General features: G+C 44.3%; 1 protein-coding gene and 1 pseudogene across 1 annotated transcript; one reads left to right on the plus strand and one right to left on the minus strand.

The window, feature by feature from the left end:
• The first annotated feature begins 444 nt into the window (after window positions 1-444).
• LOC109734358 (pectate lyase 1-like) lies at window positions 445-1,670 on the plus strand (annotated as a pseudogene).
• Window positions 1,671-5,616: 3,946 nt separating this feature from the next.
• Window positions 5,617-8,645, minus strand: LOC109734371 (uncharacterized). Its single transcript, XM_073502229.1, has 11 exons — window positions 8,615-8,645; window positions 8,393-8,538; window positions 8,080-8,304; window positions 7,894-7,991; window positions 7,610-7,821; window positions 7,246-7,400; window positions 7,070-7,129; window positions 6,504-6,616; window positions 6,328-6,403; window positions 6,162-6,245; window positions 5,617-5,862 (listed from the first exon to the last, which is right to left on the minus strand). The coding sequence occupies exons 1-11, from the start codon at window positions 8,643-8,645 to the stop codon at window positions 5,617-5,619; spliced, it is 1,446 nt and encodes a 481-aa protein (XP_073358330.1).
• Between the last annotated feature and the right edge of the window lie 15,043 nt (window positions 8,646-23,688).

Consider the following 23,688-nt stretch of genomic DNA (forward strand, 5'->3'; position numbering starts at 1 on the left):
GTACGAAGGGTGCCGCTAGTACACCGTTTTCGATCACCCACGTTCTTGGCTCGTGAGGATCGTGTGCTAAATAAAGACCGCCGGTTACTACAGTTGTATAGACGCCTCTAATGACAACTCTACTGTACGGGATGCATGTGCTGTCGTCTACAAGTGATATGACAGAGCTTTACAGACAGCAGCCGTCTAAATCTTTGTACATGCCCTTAAATACTAGAGTTGGATGTCGGTTCCATTGATTAAAGAACAACAGTTTCTTTTTCCTTTAAAAGCAAACAACTGAAACAACTGCAATCCATTAATAATATACCACAGTAACAATACTTAACAAAGCGTTGGTTACTCTCAGAAACCGCCACCCTCCTTTAGAATGCTGCAGAAAATTTGAAAAGAACCTCATTCTCAATCCTCCTACTCCTCTCTACAAGGCACGTCACGTCAAGCATGGCACCCAAGGAATTAATCATGTCCGTCACCCTCCTCTTCTCCACCGAGCTGCCACCGCGAACCTTCGGCACAAGAACGTCATCGACCGGTGCTGGCGTGACCAAAGCAACTGGGACATCGACCGGCAGCGGCTCGTCGTGTGCTCCGTCGGCCTCGCCAGGAAGATGCAGCAGAACCGCGGCCGCGGGGTGACCGCGTACACGGTCACCGACCCAAGCGACGACCCTGTGCGGCCCAAGCCCGGCACGCTGCGGTACGGCGCGACGGTGCTGCCGGGGAGGGTCTGGATCACCTTCCAGCCGGGCAACATGCACATCAGGCTGGCGCAACCGCTCTTCGTCAAGAGCTTCACCGTGATTGACGGCCGGGGCGCCGACGTGCATGTCGCGGGAGGCGCCGGCATCGTGCTCTACGAGGTGAGCAACGTGGTCATCCACGGGCTCCACGTGCACGGCGTTCGCGCGCAGCCTCCCGGGCAGGTCGTCCGGCCTGGCGGCGCCGTGCAGAACATGGACGCCAGCGCCGGCGATGCCATCCGGCTGCTATCCAGCTCCAAGGTGTGGATCGACCACAACACGCTGGCACGGTGCGAGGACGGCCTCCTTGACGTGACACTCGGGTCAACGGACGTGACCGTCTCCAACAACTGGTTCCATGACCACGACAAGGTCATGCTGCTGGGCCACAACGACCAGCACGTCGCCGACCGCCGGATGCGCGTCACCGTGGCGTTCAACCGCTTCGGCCCCAACGTGAACCAGCGCATGCCGAGGATCAGGCATGGCTACGCCCATGTCGTCAACAACTTCTATGACGGGTGGAGAGAATATGCCATTGGAGGAAGCATGGGGCCGACTGTCAAGAGCCAGGGTAACCTGTTCATCGCCTCCACGCCGGATAGCGCCAATGTTGGTACCTGTTTTATTTTTTGAAAACGATTTGAGAATTGTGGCGTTTGAGTTGCTAGAGCTCGCCTTTTGATCTTGGTATATTCTTTGCAGGTTACGAGAAGGACACCGGTCGGACATGCCGCCGGGAAGGACTGGCATTGTCACTCTAGTGGGGACTCGTTTGAGAACGGCGCCGTCTTCAAGCAGACGGGCAGTAGGGTGCGGCCGAACTACAACAGGCACCAGGCCTTCTCGGCGGTGAGCGCTGGCGAGGTGAGATCGCTGACCAAGGACGCGGGTGCTCTGAGGTGCTTCCCCGGGGCCGCGTGCTGAACGGAGAGACTAAAGACATGCAATGGAGTGTGTTCTGAGGTGCGCTTCGGTACAACCCCAAAACGTATAAAGGTTAGGGCGGTCATTTGACACGCCTTATAAAAATACCCGCCCGTCGTACGCGCGCCCGCGTCGCCGTACGGCGCTATCGCGTACGCCCGCCCGTCCGCGCCCACGCCCGGTGTACGCCCGCCCCGCTGCGTACGCCCGTGCGGTTCGAGTGATTAAAAAAACGATCGGGCGAACCCTATCTTCACGTCGCCTCAGCCGCCGCCTCTCGTGCCGCCGCCGCCATCTCCGGCAGTACCTGGCCGACGGAATAAAAAAACGTACGTGTTGTGCGCTACTGGACGCCGACAACCGCCTAGGTGGGGCAGACGGCGGCGCGTGCTATTCGCCCTCGCGTTGTGCGTGACTAGACGCCGACAACCGCCTCGGTCGGGCAGACGCCTCCGCCGCCGTCAGCTCATAGCTGTTCGCCGTCGAGCCTCCGGCGAATCCCAACACTATTCTCATGTCTGACGAAGGCAACGAGGTACGCGAGGCGCTGGCATAGTGATTTAAAAACGGATTTTAATTGCGAAGATGTTACGTGATGTTTGAATGGATCTTTGATTATATATGAACGTGTATAGATGGAGGCTGAAATAGGATATGACGGTGATGATGGCGGTAGCGAGGACGGATCATTGTCATTGGATGAAGATGAACATGACGGCAAAAATTATATGAGTCTGGATGAGTCTTACAGTGGCAATGTAAGTGGTCTGCATGTTGTCAACCATATTAAATACAAGCATCTGCGATGACAATAACATGTTTGACTTTCCAAAGGGGATGATGACAATGAGGATATGGATGTAGATGATTCATATGCTGAAAGCGGAAGCCATGTAGGTTTAGATTTATGTAGGTTATTTTAAAGTGACATGAAAAACGCATCAAATCTTACATATCATATTTAAAATTTGCGCGGATGGAAGTGGAAGGGTACTATGAGTGGAATTTTTTCGATGATGCCAATGACGAAAACAATATCGATGCATCTTATAATGACAGCTTGAGCAAAGTAAGTAGTGCAAAGTGAATACATATGATAGTCCTTATACAACTACTTACTGACATATAAGGTTGTTTGTATTTTTTTCAGGGAGAGGTTGGTGGCGCGTGCGAAAACGATGATGGTGTCGATGGTGATGAGTGCAATTTTGACACTGGGTACGATGAATACCAGCAAGAATCACTGGACAGGCATTGGACGGTGATGTCCACGACGTTCAGGACAGACGAGAAGGCATATGATTTCTATAACAACTATGCGAAAAAGCGTGGCTTCAGCATTAGGAAGGACAACTTGAAATATTCAAAGGGTATCGACGCACATAGGCGCTTGAGGAGGTTTCTCTGTTCAAGGGCTGGGAAACGATAGGCCAAGTTTTGTACCATGGAAGGGAAGAAGCACAGGCTGAGAGCGGAGACTCGGTGCTATTGCCAGGCCCATCTAACTGTGAAGCTTGACAGAGAGCGCTCCATTTGGTATGTCAGCAGTTTCAGCGATGATCATAGTCACACTCTTGCTAGACCGGATGAAGTTATATATCTTCGATCCCATAATCAGATAAAGGAATACCAGAAGCTCGAGATCTTAGCAATGGCAGGTGCTGGGCTAAAAAAACGTTGGATTTATGACAACTTCGTTAGTAGGTATGGATCATATGCACGGGCTGGTTTCGGGAGGAGGAAGCTTTATAACATGTGTTATAGGGAGAAAATGAAGTTGCTAGCAAAGAGTGATGCAGACACTGCGATTGGTATCATGGTGACGAGAAAGGAAAGGGATCCAAACTTTTCTTTGAGCACACTGTTGACGCAGAAGACAAGCTGAAGAACATGTTCTGGTGTGATTCTCAGTCACGTCGGGATTACCTTGACTTTGGTGATGTAATCGTCTTCGACAGCACTTACAAGATGAATAGGTACGGAATGCCATTCATACCTTTTGTTGGTCTAAACAATCATCGTTGCACCACTGTGTTCGGTTGTGCTGTTGTGTCAGATGAGACAGAGGATACATATGTTTGGGTGTTGCAGACCTTCTTGACAGCTCATTGTCAGAAGAAGCCGAGGTCTGTAATTACTGACGTAGACGCAACCATGATAAGGGCTGTCAGGAAGGTCCTTACTGACGTGTGGCATCGACTTTGTTCGTGGCATATAGAGAAAAACATGCAGAAACACCTCCACCACAAGTCCCTTAAGGAGTTCAGGTCTCTTATTTACTATGCTACTACACATGATGAGTTTGAGGCGAGATGGGCAGCTTTTAGAGCTAAATGAGAGTCGGGGAAAACTGAAACATGGTTGCGTAGGATGTACAGGAAGAAAAGGCTTTGGGCTGCGTCATATCTCACCGGTGGGTTCTTCCTTGGTATGCGGAGTAACCAGAGGAGCGAGAGTCTGAACTCTTTCCTTCATATGCATCTTGACTCTGGCATGACAATTGTTGATATGGTTGTGCATTATGAGAACTGCATTGTTCGGCTCCATGAGAACGAGTCACACGACGACTGCATGTCCACACAGACACTCCCTGTACCAGTACTCGACGAGTTCAAATGCATTGAAAAAGCCGCTGCCCGTGACTTCACTGCGGTGAACTTTTACCTCTTGCGGAAAGAAATGAAGAAGGTAGAGGATCTTGAGATCATAGATAGACTCAGTGGAGCCGTCAGTAGGAGATTCATAGTGGCATGGAAAAATAACAGGCAACTGAGATTCAAAGTGGACTATATACCTACTAATTCAGAAGAAACAGTGAAGTGCAGTTGTGATAGAATGAAACGTAAAGGTCTTCCATGCAAGCATGTTCTCTATGTTTTGGCCAGGTTGAACGTGAAGGACTTACCTAAGTGCTTAGTGCTGCGAAGATTCACCAAGAATTCTAGAGGTGGACTGCCCGTGAAACGCACTAGCGATCTCTTCGCATGGGGATGGGCAGGTAATGAGGAGAGAACTAAGTACAGTGAGTTGACTATTTTGTCTGCGGAAGCAAATCATGCGGCATGTCATAGAACATTCCTATTTGACAAACTGAAGGCTGCTCTAGAGGATGTGATAGCAAACAAGGACGTTGAGGAGGAAGATTATGTGAGATAGCATAGGGTTGCACATGACGATGCTTTTGTGCCGGATCAAGATCATTTTTTTGTTGGTGATCCATAGAAAATCAATACGAAAGGAGCACCGAAAGGGCAGAATAACAAAGGCCGTGGTAAGGAACCTGGCATGACTACAAACGGTAGACCTAAAGGTTTCGATGAGAAACCTCCTGTACGCCTATGCGGTTTATGCAGAATAAAAGGTCATTTCAAAAACAATTGTCCTTAGAATCCTAAGTATGTGCACACCTTTTTATTAACGTTCTTTTCTTGTTTAGCTTATTCTTTACAAGTTTTTGACATATATTATGATCTTTCTATGCAGGAACATGGCATGATGATCATAGCAAGGATTGTTTGAATAAGAAGAACAACTTCTGAATAGAGTAGACGGTTTATTTGGTTGTATTAAAGAATAGTACTTATATATTTGTTTCGGTATATCGATACGGGAGACTTGTAATCGGTGTTTACTTATGTCATATTTGTTGGCACTATACTCGTTGTTCTTAATATGATATGCGACATACACATTTTACGTTATAATAGACATTTCTTAGCGCTATAGGCATTGTTTTTAATACGATATATGATGTATACATTATTTTCGTAGAAATATATGTTTTTGTGTATAAAACATGCATGTTGGGCGATCGGAGGCGTTGTACAGCCGCTGGTTGCTTTAATTTAAAATAAAAACGTTAACAGCCGCTGGGCCGCGAGTGGCGCCAGCGGGCGCAAAGGGGCGCTACGTACGAGGACGATTCTGGTGCCGCCGCAGATGGCGATCACGAGGCAGACGCCGCCCTCGGGCGCAGAGGGATGCAAGTGGGCCGACGGGGAATCAACCTCGGGGGCGGCACAGGCCAACCCTGGAGCGACGTGCGGCGCGGGCTGGCTGGCCAGATGACACGGCCCACGTGCGCCATCTCGCGCTGAACACATGGTGCCGTCTGAGCCGCACGAGGCGAGCACGTGAGGTGAGGCGCGGCGCGGGCGACGCTCGCCTCGTGCGGCACGGGCGACGCTCGCCTCTGATACGTCATCATCATATATCAACTGGGTATTTTATAGCCCCAACATCGGACATTCGCGCAAACACTCATTCAACACAAAATATAAATTAAATTTTAAAATCTCAAATGATTAAAATGAACTTTAAATAAATTTGTCAGGCTACATAATCTGGACATGTGAAAAATATTTGGAACTCACATAAAAAAATAAAGCATCCACACACAATCCTCACTCATGAACACATAATGTTTCGAAAACCACGTAGAATTCTCGTATGAGATTTTTATTTTTGTTTCCTCTTCGCAAGTCGAATTACTTTGTTCTTCACTTCTGTAAGCTTATTTTCTGGGGACAAAATAATTTCAGCTATCATTCTTTCTCTCGAACTATTAATAGATTCCTGAAAAGGAATAAAAATAATTTTAATTTCATCACTTATATATAATATGAGTACTAATTTTTCATACTAAAAATGTACCCACCTGAGAAATAGCAGTTAGAAATTTTTCTCCGTCCCGGTATTGAAAACAGCGAAGGAGGAACAACCCACATGAGTTCCTGTGTTCGAAAATCATAAGTGCAATTTTCAAAGCACGTTAAGTAAGATAGCACTGAATCAATTAATGTATTTCGAAAGCACGTGCAACATGTAACTCACCCATCTTCTTGTTGAGGCATGTCGTACGGGACTATAGGCCATGCGGACACATCCGGGAACGACATAATTGCACTATCATTTGCATCTTGGATATCTCCTGCAAGTTGCTCTCTCTGACAAAAAAAATACAAACACGTTGACTACATACGGTAAACAAATTATATGGTTAATTGTACACGTATGAATACGAAACTTACAAAATTTTCAACGAATTTCCTGGTAGCATCAGAGATATTTTCTCCCCCCTGAAAGAATCAAGAATTTGGAACTCTTTCTTTCCAGTGTGCATAACACATGTAATCCAATGGTTTTTATCCTTATTTAAAGCAAAATAAGCCTATTTCACAACTTAAATATTGTTACGAAGCTCGCCTTTCACGAATGATAGTAATGAAAATACAATTTTGCAATACAAACGGTACCTTCGGTTTTGCAAAATATTCTGTCATGCATCTGTTGAGAGGTTCATTTGCATGTGCTAAACCTTCTGGATCGTCTACCGACTTCCCTCGTCTTACTAACTTTGGGCGAGTGTTCAATAACCAGTAAGACCTATGTGTGGGTACAAGATACCTGTCCTTGACGATACTTGAATCCGATATGTATGTCGCATAAGCGTCAATTACCTGAAATAGATGACTAAATTTAACATGGATGCAATATACTTAACACATGAAATAAGCATGACAATAAAAGTACATACATCACCGGATAACCATGCATGGTTAAGTATCTGGCAAACTCTTGCTGCAGAAAGTCCTTCATCTTTACCGTTGTTGAATATTTCATGGTTCTTATGTTTTGGTGAGTGCTCGTACGCTTTCACGTACTGCACAGCGGCACGCACCATATCATCCACAGAATGATCAAACTGAGGGGTTGTTTCATTAAACAGTTCTACAACACAAGTCAATAAAGTTATAGTACAAATTTGTAATATATAATTATCAAAAATATATTCATACCATGTTTAACTTACTCGCTTTCACGGAACGTTTCACACGTTTTTCGGAGTCTTTTTAACATAAGGAGATTTCTGGCACTTTGACGACTCCGCTGTCGCTTCCCTTGAATCACCTCCTTCTTCTCTTCTATCTCGCTATTACCATCTGACACGCCCTGTGACACTTCTTGCTTATTTTGTTGCACTTGCCATCTTGTTGCTTCTATTTCATCGGTTTTTAAAGATGATGCTTCTTTTTTTTCCGACTGCTCTGGGACATCTATAGGATCATCCTTCTCACCTTTATAGCTACTCAAGTGACCAGTACTGAGTTTGAACGAATCCCCTCCTTCAGAATCCAAATCATAATGGCCACTGCCATTTCGGCCATTAGGTGTGTGTATGTCATCATACTAAAATTCTTTTTTAGGATACTTGTTTTCATACCTGGACTCACTATTCTGTCCAAACAGTTTTCCTTCCTTCTCTGCCATTGTGCCTGGTTTGTACCGCACACCTGTTTTATTCATTTTCTCTAACAATCTCTGCAAAAGTAAGCCTAGTTACATGTTATATCTTTTTGTTAATTTATCGAGTTTAAAAGAGTGCATACCAGAATTGCTACATTTTTACCTGTGCGCATAACTCCGGCATACGAAACAATTCCTTACGAATTTCCTTCATATCATTCATAACCCGGTCCATAAAAGGCTTTAGGTTAGCAGGGACCTCGGACACACAATCCACTTTTCTCTTTCTCGTAACGGATGACTTTCGACTACTATGTTTCTTACTGCTTTCAGCTTGTTCATCTGCAAGTTTTTTCATTCTATACTCTTTCGTAATGCAGTCATCTATCTGCAAAGTGAGTATGCAATGAAAACATGAGTACATAACATTTTCAATGGATAATCAACGTATTGTTAAATAAACATTACAATATTACCAATCCATGACCACGACCATTTTCCAGGTCGTACTTGTCTCGTTTCTCCGCTTTAGATTCAGTCCAGTTTTTCATTAGGGGAACTTGCAACAACAACGGATCAATTTTCGGGCCGTTGTTGGCTGCACCTTCTCCCAATATAAGTACTACAAAACAAATGACAAAATAAATTACGAACGCATAACATGAAGGAATATTAAATAGCATTAATTAATACCATACCTGGAGTAGGGCTAGGTTGCCACATGGCCATTGCCTCACACGGCCGTCCTGCTTGAGTTTACCAATCTCCGTCAAACAAGTTCGCAAAGTGAACACGTTAAAATTCAACGTGCTTATCCGCTTCACGTCATGCACCAACGCGTAGTACTCCTTTGGTATGGAGACAGCCGACATCGGTGCAATAATAGTCCCCAATAAAACAAGAACAGCCATCCGAAGAAACTCATTGTCGGCGGATTTATTCCTCAGAATTTTTTGAATCAAGTCATCTATCATTATCTGACCATTTTTTTTGTGAACGAACTGAATAGGAATATTCTTTGTTAACTCTTTTCCTTCCGTCGCAAGAATGCCAAAAACATCCTCACCTTCATTCTTAAACCCAAATATTGAAAACACGTCGTCCGGTCTAAGTGAAATAAGGCCTTTACTGCCACTATCTTCTTGTATCATGAATTTTTTGCTGTTTGGGTTATAACCTAATATCATAAAATGCAGCAAAAAATATCTCATTTGTACTGACGGAATGATCAACATCTCTTGCAAGTTTGTTTCGTAGAACCTAAATCGCTGAGCGGTTGTTAATTTCTCAACGAGACTTATCCACTTTTCTATGGAACATGGAATCACACCATCAATGTCCATACTGCATGTCAAATTTTTTCCTATTAATAAATATAATTACGCAATAGCACTAGAAGAAATTGTACGAGGCGGGAAAATGCGACCTTGATCCGGGCAACAGCCGCCGAACAACGGCTGTGGCGGAGGGAAAGTAGGCAGCCGAGCGTCGGCGATATGCACCGGCGGCCGTGGGGCGGCCTAACACCCAATGCGGCAACGTGCACCGTTGACGGTCGACGGCGATGGACGGCGTTGCACGCACGGGGACGGCGTTGCACGCGTGGGGCGATCGTGGTAGGGCCACTTGGGGGCACGGGACGGCATACGAGGGCGAGTGGTGGGGTTGGGTAGGGTTTCGCCGTGCGTGGCGGTATACGGCGATGGAGAGGAAAAACGTTTTCCAGTGCCGACAGGGCCAGGCCCGATACCGCCCGACCTATCCGTGCGACGGCGGCCACCGCCCAACCTGCTAATCTTTATTCCCACATTGCTTCTCGCCATGCTTATTCACTTGTTTAAATACCGTCCTCTGCCTGCAATGTTAAGTCCCTGATTGTGGCGGTCTTACTTAAGTAGGTTATTGTATATTATGCTCTGGCACTCCAAAATCATGGAGCGTCACAACAATAATTTACATTAATCTTCTTAAGTAAATTCGTCCACACTACGGGATTTTTTATATTTTTGTTTTATATTTATTTTTTATGTTTCCATGAAACGTCAAAAAAAATTCACACGCTACAGTGTGGCACACAAGCACGCCTCCAAAATTTCGATGCATTTCGACACTCGTTGCATTTACTACGATTTTCTCCGTGAAAATACCCAGAAAAGGTCTCCCGACGTGACGCAACTTCCGTTCGTACTCTGATTCCGTTGAAATTTGGCGTGGGAGACGGTGGGGGTCACTGACACGCGCATGCAAAAGTTGGGTGCGTTTCGTGCATGTTGACATGTAGTCGCAGTACAAACCTCAGGTATCGGTTTGGGAGGACATGCATCCACCAGGTTTCCCTTTCGCAAAGCCATGAAACGTCGCCATTTTTTTCACACGCTACAGTGTGCCACACAAGCACGCCTGCAAAATTTCGGTGCGTTTCGACACTCGATGCATTTACTATGATTTTCTCCGTGAAAATACCCAGAAAAGGTCTCCCGACGTGACGCAACTTCCGTTCGTACTCCGATTCCGTTGAAATTTGGCATGGGAGACAGTGGGGGTCCCTCACACGCGCATGCAAAAGTTGGGTGCGTTTCGTCCATGTTGACATGTAGTCGTAGTACAAACCTCAGGTATCGGTTTGGGTGGACATGCATCCACTAGGTGTTCCCTTTCGCAAAGCCATGAAACGTCGCCATTTTTTTCACACGCTACAGTGTGCCACACAAGCACGCCTGTAAAATTTCGGTGCGTTTCGACACTCGATGCATTTACTATGATTTTCTCCGTGAAAATACCCAGAAAAGGTCTCCCGACGTGACGCAACTTCCGTTCGTACTCTGATTCCGTTGAAATTTGGCGTGGGAGACGGTGGGGGTCACTCACACGCGCATGCAAAAGTTGGGTGCATTTCTTCCATGTTGAGATGTAGTCGCAGTACAAACCTCAGGTATCGGTTTGGGGGGACGGGCATCCACTAGGTGTTCCCTTTCGCAAAGCCATGAAACGTTGCCATTTTTTCACACGCTACAGTGTGCCACACAAGCACACCTGCAAAATTTCGCCGCGTTTCGACACTCGATGCATTTACTACGATTTTCCCCGTGAAATTCCGAAAAAAGGTCTCCCGACGTGACGCAACTTCCGTTCGTACTCCGATTCCATTGAAATTTGGCGTGGGAGACGGTGGGGGTCCCTCACACGCGCATGCAAAAGTTGGGTGCGTTTCGTCCATGTTGACATGTAGTCGCAGTACAAACCTTAGGTATCGGTTTGGGGGGACATGCATCCACTAGGTGTTCCCTTTCGCGAAGCGATGAAACGTCGCCATTTTTTAACACGCTACAGTGTGCCACACAAGCACGCCTGCAAAATTTTGGTGCGTTTCGACACTCGATGCATTTACTATGATTTTCTCCGTGAAAATACCCGGACAAGGTCTCCCGACGTGACGCAACTTCCGTTCGTACTCCGATTCCGTTGAAATTTGGCGTGGGAGACGGTGGGGGTCACTCACACGCGCATGCAAAAGTTGGGTGCGTTTCGTCCATGTTGACATGTAGTCGCAGTACAAACCTCAGGTATCAGTTTGGGGGGACGGGCATCCACTAGGTGTTCCCTTTCGCATAGCCATGAAACGTCGCAATTTTTTTCACGCGCTACAGTATGCCACACAAGCACGCCTGCAAAATTTCGCTGCGTTTCGACACTCAATGCATTTAATATGATTTTCCCCGTGAAATGTTGGAAATATGCCCTAGAGGCAATAATAAATTGGTTATTATTATATTTCCTTGTTCATGATAATCGTTTATTATCCATGCTAGAATTGTATTGATAGGAAACTCAGATACATGTGTGGATACATAGACAACACCATGTCCCTAGTAAGCCTCTAGTTGACTAGCTCGTTGATCAATAGATGGTTACGGTTTCCTGAGCATGGACATTGGATGTCGTTGATAACGGGATCACATCATTAGGAGAATGATGTGATGGACAAGACCCAATCCTAAGCATAGCTCAAAGATCGTGTAGTTCGTTTGCTAGAGCTTTTCCAATGTCAAGTATCTTTTCCTTAGACCATGAGATCGTGCAACTCCCGGATACCGTAGGAGTACTTTGGGTGTGCCAAACGTCACAACGTAACTGGGTGACTATAAAGGTACACTACGGGTGTCTCCGAAAGTGTCTGTTGAGTTAGCACGGATCGAGACTGGGATTTGTCACTCCGTATGACGAAGAGGTATCTCTGGGCCCACTCGGTAATGCATCATCATAATGAGCTCAATGTGACTAAGGAGTTAGCCACGGGATCATGCATTACGGTACGAGTAAAGAGACTTGCCGGAAACAAGATTGAACAAGGTATTGGGATACCGACGATCGAATCTCGGGCAAGTAACATACCGATTGACAAAGGGAATTGTATACGGGATTGATTGAATCCTCGACATCGTGGTTCATCCGATGAGATCATCATGGAACATGTGGGAGCCAACATGGGTATCCAGATCCCGCTGTTGGTTATTGACCGGAGAGGTGTCTCGGTCATGTCTGCATGTCTCCCGAACCCGTAGGGTCTACACACTTAAGGTTCGGTGACGCTAGGGTTGTAGAGATATGAGTATGCGGAAACCCAAAAGTTGTTCGGAGTCCTGGATGAGATCCCGGACGTCACGAGGAGTTCCGGAATGGTCCGGAGGTGAAGAATTATATATAGGAAGTCAAGTTTCGGCCACCGGGAAAGTTTCGGGGGTCACCGGTATTGTACCGGGACCACCGAAAGGGTCCCGGGGGTCCACCGGGTGGGGCCACCTATCCCGGAGGGCCCCATGGGCTGAAGTGGGAAGGGAACCAGCCCTTAGTGGGCTGGGGCACCCCCCATGGGCCTCCCCCTGCGCCTAGGGTTGGAAACCCTAGGGTGGGGGGGCGCCCCACTTGCCTTGGGGGGCAAGTATCCCCCTGGCCGCCGCCCCCCCATGAGATGGGATCCAGGCCGGCGCCCCCCCCTCCCAGGGGGCCTATATATAGTGGGGGGAGGGAGGGCAGCAGCAGGACAGCCCCTGGCGCCTCCCTCCTCCCCTGCAACACCTCTCCCTCTCGTAGAAGCTTGGCGAAGCCCTGCCGAGACCCCGCTACTTCCACCACCACGCCGTCGTGCTGCTGGATCTCCATCAACCTCTCCTTCCCCCTTGCTGGATCAAGAAGGAGGAGACGTCGCTGCTCCGTACGTGTGTTGAACGCGGAGGTGCCGTCCGTTCGGCACTCGGTCATCGGTGATTTGGATCACGGCGAGTACGACTCCATCAACCCCGTTCATTGGAACGCTTCCGCTCGCGATCTACAAGGGTATGTAGATGCACTCCTTTCCCCTCGTTGCTAGTATACTGCATAGATGGATCTTGGTGATGCGTAGAAAAATTTTAAATTCTGCTACGATCCCCAACATGAAATTCCCAGAAAAGGTCTCCCGACGTGACGCAACTTCCGTTCGTACTCCGATTCCATTGAAATTTGGCGTAGGAGACGGTGGGGTCACTCACACGCGCACGCAAAAGTTGGGTGCATTTCGTCATTAGATTTTTTTTAATATGAATTAGTGCATGAAAAACACAAAAAATGCAATGATTTAAATTTTTTAACAGCCGGCGCGCGCGACGCAAACGGTCGGGCTACGAAGGCGACCCACGGCGGCCACTTGGGCGCCGTTTGCGGCGCACACGTGAGGGCCCATGAAAGCAAAAAAATCCACGGCGGCCACCGCCCAACCTGCTAATTGTTTAGTCTCACATTGCTTTTGGACACGCTTATTCATCTGTTTAAATATTGTCCTCTGCGTACAGTGTTAAGTCCTTTAGTGTTGCGGTTTTTCCTCATTAGGATAATGTGAATGATGCTTTGGCACTCCATAATCATGAAGTGTCATAGCAAAAATTCACATTAATCTTATGAGGTAAATCCGTCAACACTACAGGATTTTTTTTTCTTCTGTTTTTTAATATTTACAAATACAGTACTCTTAGGACACATTATTTTTATATTTACAAAAATAATAAAAAGTTCGCCTATAGTGGCCATAAAAGGCGCGCGGGGGCGACCCATGGCGCGCACGGACCAAAGGAGGGGCGGCCCACGGCGCGCACGGGCCAAGATGGGGCGGCCGGCCGTGTGTGCGCCGCTAGGGGTGCCAACCGCCCACAGTGTTGTATTTTTAGTCCCACATGGGCAGTTTTCATGACTAATAACTTGTTTAAATAGCTTCATCCGTATACAAGATCAAATCTTTAATCGTGGTGGCCATACCTCACTATGCTTATGCAGGTTCTGCTCTGTCACTCCACAATTATTGTGGACTGTTATAGCATGACATGTATAAGTGTTGTAAGGTATGACTATCCGTGCTTAAAGATTTTTTTGTACGTCCTGACGGAGGTTTTTTTACATCCTTCAAATTTCGTAGGGTTTTTTTGCATGACCGGGCGTGACGCAACGTGCGTTTGGTGCCCGAATTCGTTAAAATCTTGTGTGGGGTCCAAAATTATAAAAAAAATCATTATCATTGTTGACACAATTAACAATAGTAAAGTTTTCATATGAATAATTTAAATACTAAATAAATTATATATTAAGTAGTGTTTTTAATATAACTACTTAATAAATTCTAAATAAATTTTACATTAAGTAGTGTTTTTAATATAGAAAATAACTCATTATCATTTCTTAATAAACTGAAAAATGTTAGGCATTAACGAAAAACTCATAAACAATTATAACAAATAACTCATTATTTTTACCTATAAATTATAATAAATAACTCATTATTCTTACTTATAAAGTAAATAATGAACATTACATAAATATAATAAATCTAGTACTATTATTGAAACAAAAAACAATAAAAATCGTCGACAGCGCGCGTTGGCCGGCCAAATGACTGTGCGCGACGGCGCGCACGGGCCGGCCCATTCACTGTGTGGCGGTGCGGGGGCAGGGTCGGCGGGGGTCAGGACTAAAGTTTAGTCCCACCTCGCCCGCCGAATGACGCCGCGACAGCCTTATATACCTGCCTCCCACGCCCCTTTCGAACGCCTTTGAATCCCGCCCTGTCCCGCCACTGCCCCTTGTGACCGCCCTGCAGGCCGTAGCTGGGCCGAAAGGCCGGCCCTTTCGCCGCCTGGCTTGATCGGGCCGGACCGATTACGCGCAGTAGCGGCCTGCTAGGATGGTTGGGCTTTTTTTTGCTTCATTTTTTTCTCTCCTATGAGTCACAGCGCAGGGGAGGTGGGAGGGGCGCTTGTTTAGTCCCACCTCGCGCGCCGAGAGATGCCAGGACCGGCTTATATAGCCGCGCTTGTGCTCTTTGTTAGATAAAATAGCTAATACTAAAGAGATTTGACCTTACATAATTGTCGGGGCAGGCAGCCGCCCTGGCAATTATGTAAAGTCAAATCGCTTTATTAACTAGCTATCTTATTTATTTTTTTGTCCCTTCCGTGCACTTTTTAACAAATAATATTCTATATTTAATATTGTTTCTTTATAATTATCGAATATTTTTTAAACGATAACAAAATGCATATGACACTACTAACGTGCTCTTGGTATCGAAATACGATCAATTTTTGGATTCCGAGTGGGAGTGGGCATACTAACTCACATGCAAAATTTCAGGGCATTCTGAAGATGTCAAAAAATTGACCTCGTTCTCCGTAGACCGTTCGGGTAGGAGCAAAGACCCTGTCCGAAAAGGAGTTTTTTTCGACATCCTTCAAATGAACCCAAATGTTTTCCATAGTGTCCTACCATCATGACTAGGATGCATGACAAGTTTCGTGGCTTTTTGCCATTTTATGAATTTTCTATAGTTTTTTCGGTCAAAACACCTAAAACACTGACCGGACGTGACGCAACGTGCTCTTGGTATCGAAATACGATCAATTTTTGGATTCCCTGTGGGAGTGGGCATACTAACTCACATGCAAAATTTCACGCCATTCCGAAGATGTCAAAAAATTGACCTCGTTCTCCGTAGACCGTTCGGGTAGGAGCAAAGGCCCTGTCCGAAAAGGAGTTTTTTTTCGACATCCTTCAAATGAACCCAAAATTTTTCCATAGTGTTCTACCATCATGACTAGGATGCATGACAAGTTTCATGTTTTTTGGCCACTTTTTGATTTTTCTATAATTTTTCGGTGAAAACACCTAAAACACTGACCGGACGTGACACAACGTGCTTTTGGTATCAAAATACGATTAATTTTTGGATTCCGTGTGTGAGTGGGCATACCAACTCACTTGCAAAATTTCAGGCCATTCTGAAGATGTCCAAAAAATTTACCTCGTTCTCCGTAGACCGTTCGGACCTCATTTTCCGTAGACCGTTCGGGTAGGAGCAAAGGCCCTGTCCGAAAAAGAGTTTTTTTTGACATCCTTCAAATGAAGCCAAATTTTTTCCATAGTGTTCTACCATCATGACTAGGATGCATGACAAGTTTCATGGCTTTTTGCCACTTTATGATTTTTCTATAATTTTTTCGGTGAAAACACCTAAAACACTGACTGGACGTGATGCAACGTGCTTTTGGTATCAAAATACGATCAATTTTTGGATTCAGTGTGGGAGTGGGCATACTAACTCACATGCAAAATTTCAGGCCATTCTGAAGATGTCAAAAAATTGACCTCCTTCTCCATAGACCGTTCGGGTAGGAGCAAAGGCCCTGTCCGAAAAGGAGTTTTTTTTCGACATCCTTCAAATGAACCCAAATTTTTTCCATACTGTTCTACCATCATGACTAGGATGCATGACAAGTTTCATGGCTTTTTGCCACTTTATGAATTTTCCATAATTTTTTCGGTGAAAACACGTAAAACATTGACCGGACGTGACGCAATGTGCTTTTGGTATCGAAATACGATCAATTTTTGGATTCTGTGTGTGAGTGGGCATACCAACTCACTTGCAAAATTACAGGCCATTCTGAATATGTCCAAAAAAATTACCTCATTCTCCGAAGACCGTTCAGGTACTAAAAATGTGATTTAAATCAGGTGTGACAAATATTACAAAAATTTAGGTATTAATGAAACAAACTTGCATAGAGTGCTAAACTATCAAAAATAAGATAGATAGTAATGATATGATCTGAGTTTACAATGCGCTAGCAGCACTCCCGCAGCTGCCCGGACAGTGTAACACTGTCCGAGCAGCTGCGGCAGAGCTGCCCGGGCAGTGCAAAGTCAAATCAAATTATTACTAACTATCTTATCTGCCAGGGTGCATGAATCCGCCTATTTAAGCCGGTCGGGGCGTCCTTCGGCGAGCAAGGTGGGACTAAAAAGTGCGCCTCCACCGTACCGCACACCGCCCCTGCGCCCTGGACCGCTCGCGCGCGCGCCTTCCAGGCGGCCCACTCGGCCCATCGAAATCGGCCCACCTCGGCGGTCCTCGCAGCACCGCGGGAGGCGAGGTCTAACTTTAGTCCCACCTCGCCCGACGAAGCGCGCCCGCACCGGCTTAAATAGCACGCCTCGCCCTACCCTTCGTACTAAAAAAACACAATAGCACGCCCCGCCCTACCCCGTCTGTTTGGGTCCGTGGGCCTTGCAGGGCCGAAAAGCGGTCCCTTTCGCCGTCGGCTTGATCGGGAACGACTTACTACGCCTCGCTCGGCTCGGGGCAGGCGGTCTTTTTTTAAAACAAATTTATTTTTATTTTTGTTTTTGCTAATATTATGTAATTTTTTTATTGTTTCATTTTTTATTTACTTTTCTAATTTTTATATTTTTTAATTCAAGTTTAATTCTGTTGTGATTTTTAATTTTTTACAATAAAACAATTTCAAATAATGGTATGTGTTCGAACTCTTTTTAATACAAAATTTTTTATTTTCATTCTTTTTTCTAATATTATTTATTTTCCACCTTTGTTTCGTTTTTTATTTCCTTTCCTAATTTTCATAGTTTTTTTGCATTCAAAGTTTAACTCATTTCTGTTTTTAAAATTTATTTTCATTCTTTTTTGCTAATATTATTTATTTGTCCTCTTTTTTTCATTTTTTATTTTCTTTCCTAATTTTCATAGTTTTTTTGCACTTCAAGTTTAACTTTTTCTGTTTTTAAATTTTTTACACTAATTTTATACAATATAACAATTTTAAATAATAGTAAGAATTCAAACACTCAATTTGTAAAGAAAATTTTAAAACCATGCATTCAAACACACTCGATATTTCATTATAGTTTCATAAATATTTTACATAATACTAGAAATTCAACTTAACTAAACTAAACAACATTACGAAAATAATTAAACATTACTAGACGTTATTTCGAAAGTAACCTAAACTAAACTACTCGTCCTCGACGCCGCCGAAGTCCGCCTCGTCGTAGAGCCCGTCGCCGTCGCCGCTGTCGTTGCTGCTGCTGTCGTCGTCCAGGGGGACCACCGGCGCAACCATCGAGTCGGCCACCGCGGCGTGGTAGCTGGGGAAGTCCGGCGGGTCCTCTGGGTGGACGGTGACCGGTGCGACCTGCATGTACTCCTGGACGAGGGGCGGCGGCATCGGGACGTTCTCCGACTCCCGGATAGCCGTCAGGTAGCCCGGCATGTCCTCCAGGTCGCCGGCCTCCGCCGCCAGCCGCCTGTACTCGGCCAGCAATGCCTGCTCTGGTTCCTGCGCCGGCTCGGGTAGAGGGGCGCGGCTGGACCCGGCGCAGTCCCGCGCGAGCGTGCGACGATCGCCGCTGTCGAGGCGGACAGAGCCACGGTCACCGGCGAGGGGCCCGCGCGGGGCCGTGATGTCTACAACACAACCTTCTTCTTGTAGACGTTGTTGGGCCTCCAAGTGCAGAGGTTTGTAGGACAGTAGTAAATTTCCCTCAAGTGGATGACCTAAGGTTTACCAATCCGTGGGAGGCGTAGGTTGAAGATGGTCTCTCTCAAACAACCCTGCAACCAAATAACAAAGAGTCTCTTGTGTCCCCAACACACCCAATACAATGGTAAATTGTATAGGTGCACTAGTTCGGCGAAGAGATGGTGATACAAGTGCAATATGGATGGTAGATATAGGTATTTGTAATCTGAAAATATAAAAACACCAAGGTAACTAATGATAAAAGTGAGCGTAAACGGTATTGCAATTCTAGGAAACAAGGCCTAGGGTTCGTACTTTCACTAGTGCAAGTTCTCTCAACAATAAAAACATAACTGGATCATATAACTATCCCTCAACATGCAACAAAGAGTCACTCCAAAGTCACTAATAGCGGAGAACAAACGAAGAGATTATTGTAGGGTACGAAACCACCTCAAAGTTATCCTTTCTGATCAATCTATTCAAGAGTCCGTAGTACAATAACATGAAGCTATTCTTTCCGTTCGATCTATCATAGAGTTCGTACTAGAATAACACCTTAAGACACAAATCAACCAAAACCCTAATGTCACCTAGATACTCCAATGTCACCTCAAGTATCCGTGGGTATGATTATACGATATGCACCACACAATCTCAGATTCATCTATTCAACCAACACAAAAGTACTTCAAAGAGTGCCCTAAAGTTTTGAGAGTCAAGACGAAAACGTGTGCCAACCCCTATGCATAAGTTCATTGAACCCGCAAGTTGATCACCAAAACATACATCAAGTAGATCACGTGAATATCACATTGTCACCACAGATAAGCACGGCAAGACATACATCAAGTGTTATTAAATCCTTAAAGACTCAATCCGATAAGATAACTTCAAAGGGAAAACTCAATCCATTACAAGAGAGTAGAGGGGGATAAACATCATAAGGTCCAACTATAATAGCAAAGCTCGCGGTACATCAAGATCGTGCCAAATCAAGAACACGAGAGAGAGAGATCAAACACATAGCTACTGGTACATACCCTCAGCCCCGAGGGTGAACTACTCCCTCCTCGGCATGGATATCGTCGGGGTGATGAAGATGGCCACCAGAGATGGATCCCCCCTCCGGCAGGGTGCCGGAACAGGGTCCCGATTGGTTTACGGTGGCTATAGAGGCTTGCGGCGGCGGAACTCCCGATCTATTATGTCCGCGATGTTTTTAGGGTATATGGACATATATAGGCGAAAGAAGTCGGTCAGGGGAGCCACGAGGGGCCCACGAGGGTGGGGGCGCGCCCAGGGGGTAGGGCGCGCCTCCCTGCCTCGTGGCTTCCTCGAAGCTTCCCTGACGTCTACTCCAAGTCTCCTGGATTGCTTCCGTTCCAAAAATAACTCCCCCGAAGGTTGATATTCCTTTTCTTCGAAACACTGAAATAGGCAAGAAAACAACAATTTGGGCTGGGCCTCCGGTTAATAGGTTAGTCCCAAAAATAATATAGAAGTGTTTAGCAAAGCCCTTAAACTTCCAAAACAGATAATATAATAGCATGAATACTTCATAAATTATAGATATGTTGGAGACGTATCAGCATCCCCAAGCTTAATTTCTGCTCGTCCTTGAGTAGGTAAATGATAAAAGAAATAATTTATGAAGTGTGAATGCTAGAAGGTGCACAAGTTTGATCAATGATAATTTCAATCACCTTTTCTAGCATCATTATATGTCATAACAGCAGCTCATCTCATAAAACTTCTCACAATCAAGTAACAAGCTATTCACGTGTTTAAAGCATAGACCATGAACTTTCTTGAAAACTAGCAAGCTATGTTCTCAGTCATCAAACAATTGCAATTCATCTTATTTTCAGGAAGGGTCTATGTAAGAGCTTTGATTTAGCAAATCCCACATACTCAACTATCATATAGTCTTCTACGATTGCTACCACTCAAAGCATATTTTTAGAGCAAATGGCATCCATCGAACACAGAGAAAGATAGGGGCTTAATGTTTCACCTCCCAACTTATTTATCATATAGATAATTGTCAACAATAATAATTCATGATCAAATATATTTGAATGGCCATATATGCTTGGATCTTCCATCATATGATGCTTGCCAACTAAAGAGTAGGTTGGAATGAGAAGGAATACTACTGACTCTTGCATAAAAGTAAAAGATAGGCCCTTCGCAGAGGGAAGCAGGGATTTGCAGAGGTGCCAGAGCTTGAAGCTTTAAAACAGAGATGAAAATAATTTTGAGAGGTATGCTTTCATTGTCAACATAACGACCAAGAGTTCCCAATATCTTCATACTACATACATTATAGGCGGTTTCCAAACAGAAAGGTAAAGATTTTACTCCCCCTCCACCAACAATCACACTCCACGGCTTGTCCGAAACAACAGGTGCCGTCCAACTTATCAACAATCCTGGGGAGTTTTGTTTAAATTATTTGCGATTTTGTTTTTGATCTTTTGATCATAGGACTGGGCATCCCAGTTACCAGCCATTTTCTCGTGAATGATGAGAGGAGTCCACTCATCGTGAGAATAACCCACCTAGCATGGAAGATACTGACAGCCCCTAGTCGCTACATGAGCGATTCGGGCATACAAAACAGATTATTATTTGAAGGTTTAGAGTTTGGCACATGCAAATTTACTTGGAACGGCAGGTAAATACCGCATATAGGTAGACATGGTGGACACTCATGGAAGAAACTTGGTTCAAGGAATTTGGATGCACAAGCAGTATTCCTGCTTAGTACAGAAATTTTGGCTAGCAAAGGATTCTAAATAGCAAGCACCACATGTTGAAGGATCCATAACAATATAACTTCTATACAAATATACCCAAGCATAACTCATTATGTCGTCTTCCTTGTCCAACTTCAACTATTTGCTCAAGTTTGAAAATAATTAATGGGGCTCACAATCATAGAAGATGTCCAAGATAGTATATTTATATGTGAAATCTCTCTTCCTTCAATATTCTTTCATGAATTGTTCAAGTGACAAATACAATGTTTGCTAACTTTCAATAAATTTACCACCTCTACTTCTTATATGTGAAGTCATTATTCCCCATGGGATAAGCATATCAAACATATATAATTTCATATTTATGATATTCAAATCATTCAACCATTTACTCATAGGATATAAGTGAAGCACACGAGTAGATGACAAACTACTCCAAAAGATATAAGTGAAGATCAATGAGTAGTTAAATAATTATGTAGCTATGTGAAGACTCTCTCTCATTCAAGAATTTCATATCTTGGAATATTATTCAAACAGCAAGCAAAACAAAATAAAATGACATTTCAAGGATAGCACTCATCCTGTGAAGAAGCAAAAACTTAGGCTCAACCGATACTAACCGATAATTGTTGAAGAACAAAGGTGGGATGCCTACCGGGGCATCCCCAAGCTTAGATGCTTGAAACTTCTTGAAATATTATCTTGGGGTGCCTTGGGCATCCCCAAGCTTGAGCTTTTGTGTCTCCCTAACTCCTCTCATATCACGGTTTCCTAAATCTCGAAAGCTTCATCCACACCAAACTCAACAAGAGCTCGTGAGATAAGTTAGTATAAACCAATGCAAAAACCTTATCATTTTCTACTGTAACAAATCACTAAAATTATTATTCAACATTGCATACTAAATGCCTCTGCATATTTAATACTCCTATCCTCAAATAGAATCATTAAACGAGCAAACATATGCAAACAATGCAAATATAACAGCAATCTGCCAAAACCGTATAGTCTGGAAAGAATGCAAGATTCATCATACTTACCTAACTCCAAACATTATGAAATTCTACCACACTGTAGAAAATTTATCAGAGCTTATTATGCAAAACGTTTCAACATTTTATCATATTCTGGCTTTTCTAGGGAATTTTTGCAACAGCGATAAACTTTCTGTTTTGAAACAGCAACATGTATACTTGCAAAATAAGCATGGTAAAGGCTATCCTTGACATTTTTATTGAAAATAAAGATGCAAAACATTATTATAAATAACAGCAAGCAAATACTAACAAAATATAATGACGCTCCAAGCAAAACACATATCATGTGGTGAATAAAAATATAGCTCCAAGTAAAGTTACTGATGAACGAAGACGAAAGAGGGGATGCCTTCCGGGGCATCCCCAAGCTTAGGCTCTTGGTTGTCCTTGAATATTACCTTGGGGTGCCTTGGGCATCCCCAAGCTTAGGCTCTTGCCACTCCTTATTCCATAGTCCATCGAATCTTTACCCAAAACTTGAAAACTTCACAACACAAAACTCAACAGAAAATCTTATGAGCTCCGTTAGTATAAGAAAATAAAACCACCACTTTTAGTACTGTTGTTAACTCATTATAAATTCATATTGGTGTAATATCTACTGTATTCCAACTTATCTATGGTTCATACCCTCCGATACTACTCATAGATTCATCAAAATAAGCAAACAACACATAGAAAACAGAATGTGTCAAAAACAGAACAGTCTGTAGCAATCTGTAACTTTCTAATACTTCTGGAACTCCAAATATTATACCAAATTAGGAAGTAATAAGCAATTTGTTTATTAATCTTCTGCAAAAAGAATCAACTGAAAATCACGTTCCTGTGATTTATGAAAACTAATCTCATGCGCGCAAAAGTTTCTGTTTTTCAGCAAGATCAAATTAACTATCACCGTAGGTTATCCTAAAGGTCTTACTTGGCACTTTATTGAAACTAAAGCTATAAAACATGATTACTACAGTAGCATAATCATGTGAACACACAAAAATAGTAAAGGTAAATATTGGCTTGTCTCCCAACAAGCGCTTTCCTTTAATGCATTTCTAGCTAGGCATGATGATGACAATGATGCTAACATAAAAGATAAGAATTGAAACATAACGGGAGCATCATGAAG

Source organism: Aegilops tauschii, chromosome 6, assembly GCF_002575655.3.
Source record: "Aegilops tauschii subsp. strangulata cultivar AL8/78 chromosome 6, Aet v6.0, whole genome shotgun sequence".
NCBI lineage: Eukaryota > Viridiplantae > Streptophyta > Magnoliopsida > Poales > Poaceae > Aegilops > Aegilops tauschii.